Here is a 2,562-nt window from a genome sequence, read left to right as displayed (position 1 = left end):
TAGAACATCTGCGGTGGGTTGGCCACCGTGGAGAAGTGAGAGGAAGAAGGATCTGCTGGAAGGCTGCAGATTTCAAGAAGGAGGTGGTGCATATGGAGTGCCGTGGGCCTGCATAGGCCGGAAAATCTAGGCAATACACCCTCAAACAATTCCAAAAGAATGGAAGAAGATACGCATGGATTAAGTCGGGTTAGATCGGAGGGGGCCTTCTTGACGAGCGCTGAAACCTACAAGTTGCTAGCCAACACATAACGGCAGGACACGATCAGGAGAGGAGGACACGAACTTGCCAGGCAAACGAGCGATCCCAAGCGCTGGATGGTCCTCTGGTACGTCGCGATAGTGGTTGCCATCCGAAATGGCCAACGCCTCCAGTAGATCTGCGGGATCGGCTCCGTCCTCGATCCCAGGGTACCAAGCACCTACTTCGCCAGGTCGAGGGAAATGCAGAAAGAAGGGATCCAGCAACAAGTCGAGGTCGCAGTAACCCCGGAGCAAGCCGATCAGCACCTCTTGAAGGAACGATTTCCCCGGGCGCCGGCCCTGGGTCGACGCTGCTTGCGATCAGTATAGAACGCATCCAAGTACCGACTGGCGCGACGCTTGGCGATGCTCACCGGAAAGGCATGAGTAAAGTCCCAATAAGCCTGAAGATGCTCATCCTCGTAGAAAGCGTAGAGTTGCATCATGCGTCGAAACCAACCCCGACCTCTGAACGTGAGAGGATCAATCTTGGCAGCAAGGATCTCCCACGGGGCAGACTCCATCAAGTCGCGCACGTTGCTCTCGTCTACCAGATCGTCTCGCCACTCTCCAAGCGGAGGCACGGAGTGGTGGAGAGGGATTAGCCACTCCATCAGCTTGGCGTAGTGGTGAAAGAACAGATCCGCGTCAATTTCCACGATTCTTGTCTGACGAATATCCTGCGCAGACCAGGGGACGATATCATGACTGCGGAACCTACGACGGGCACGATAACCGGGGGTCCACTCCGATCGGGGAACCGTGGTAGGCGATAGATCCGCCAGCTCAGTGTCCGATAGGGGGCCGGGCGGCATCCCAAACTGGTCCTTAGCGCGACTCAACTACGGAGAACCACTGTCGCTTCCCACGGCGTCCGAGTCGAAGACGCGAGTAGAACTAGATTTGCCGGAAGAGCTCTCGCCACCGTCGGAATGCGCGCCCACATCGGAAGCTGCACAATCTCTCTTGCGCCTGGTCCCGCTCGGCCCGTAGATTGGTGACCTCCATGAAACGCCCGCCAAGCTGCCGAGCAATTCATCTCTTTGAACTACCAGACCGTCTCTCTCCTGCTGAAGCGCTGCGAGCGCGAGCTCGAGATCTCCACGCGACTTCTGAGATTTCGCGACTTGGTTAATCCGCTTTTCCAGCCGGGAGATGGTATCTCGAGCTGCTGAGACACGATCCTCTGTGACACGAGATACGAATGGTACTCACGGGTGGCGATACGCTCTGCCCTGGCTTGATCACGTTGAGAGATTGCCGCGCGGACACGCTGGGAAGCCTGCAGGAGATCCCGATCCAGTGTCGATACCCGATCCTGCAAACGATCAAGCTAGGCGAAATGTGGGGCAATCGTGTTGTCGGCAACCTTCAAGCGACGCTCATAGTTGTCACGCAAGGTGCGGAAGCGACGAGGCTTACGCTCGATCGTGGCCTCGAGGCGATCTACTTCCGCTTGAGCAGCCTTGTGCGACGTAGCTGATGCACGAAGCTCAGAAGCGAGAGAAGGCTGGCGATCACGCGCGACTTGTAAGTCAGATTGGGACCGCGCGAGCTGGGACTCCAGATCCGCTATGCGACGAGCTGTGGCAGGCGGGATAATCACGCCAAACGAAGAAGCAGCAGCCAGCTGTGCCTCCAAAGTAGAGATCCGATCTTGGAACTCCGACACTGCTTGTGATACCGAAGGCAGTAAGCTTCGAGCTAGCGGGAGTTATCGAGACACTCCTGCAGTGCATTCAGGCACTCGGCGAGCTCTGTCCGAGTAGATTCCAGCTGGTGATGGACCACTTCGTACATGTGCTGGTAAAAGAGCACGAAGGGCGACGCGGCATTGGCCGCGTCCGCGAGCTGACGATCCAGATCCTCCGCTCGACGTCGCGTAGCCAAAAACTCGCGGCGCAGTGCCTCGGTCTGGTCGATGGCCAGTTGCAGCGCACTCAGCGAAGCCCGCACACCGGCAAGGTCTAGCGAAGGGTCGGCCAGCGCGACAGTCGACACTGTGGCAGGGCCGCCACGCGCGGCAGAGCGTGGAGAAGAGCATTGCGAAGACGTGAGGTCAACGAAAGCGCTGCCATCTGCAGTGAACATGAGTTAGCAACAAAGAAGAGGCCAACAACGCATGAGTATGGACACACCGGAAGACATGGCGACGTGGCTGCGCTGACACCGGAGGCGAGTGATGACGCAGGCGAGAAGTTGCTGCGAGAGACGAAGATCGGTGAGTGAAGCCCGACAGTTGGTGCTGTGGACTCTCACTCAGGGGACGATTGTGGTGAAGTGACAGTTGGCTTTTGCGAACAAGAAGCTGATTGATGG

At 57.6% G+C, this 2,562-nt stretch overlaps 2 protein-coding genes across 2 annotated transcripts; both read right to left on the bottom strand.

Moving 5' to 3' along the window:
* Positions 1 to 237: 237 nt before the first annotated feature.
* On the bottom strand, positions 238 to 1,058 carry PPTG_12614 (hypothetical protein; the record flags this gene model as incomplete). The annotated part of the gene is made up of 2 exons (XM_008909742.1): positions 238 to 543; positions 618 to 1,058. 2 exons carry the CDS (start codon positions 1,056 to 1,058, stop codon positions 238 to 240), a joined length of 747 nt encoding a protein of 248 aa, XP_008907990.1.
* A 518-nt stretch (positions 1,059 to 1,576) lies between these two features.
* On the bottom strand, positions 1,577 to 2,391 carry PPTG_12613 (hypothetical protein; the record flags this gene model as incomplete). Its single annotated transcript, XM_008909741.1, has 3 exons — positions 1,577 to 1,940; positions 2,042 to 2,321; positions 2,382 to 2,391. 3 exons carry the CDS (start codon positions 2,389 to 2,391, stop codon positions 1,577 to 1,579), a joined length of 654 nt encoding a protein of 217 aa, XP_008907989.1.
* Positions 2,392 to 2,562: the final 171 nt, after the last annotated feature.

Source organism: Phytophthora parasitica (assembly GCF_000247585.1).
Source record: "Phytophthora parasitica INRA-310 unplaced genomic scaffold supercont2.35, whole genome shotgun sequence".
Taxonomy (NCBI): Eukaryota; Oomycota; class Peronosporomycetes; order Peronosporales; family Peronosporaceae; genus Phytophthora; species Phytophthora nicotianae.
This window is presented reverse-complemented; position numbering and strand designations above follow the sequence as displayed.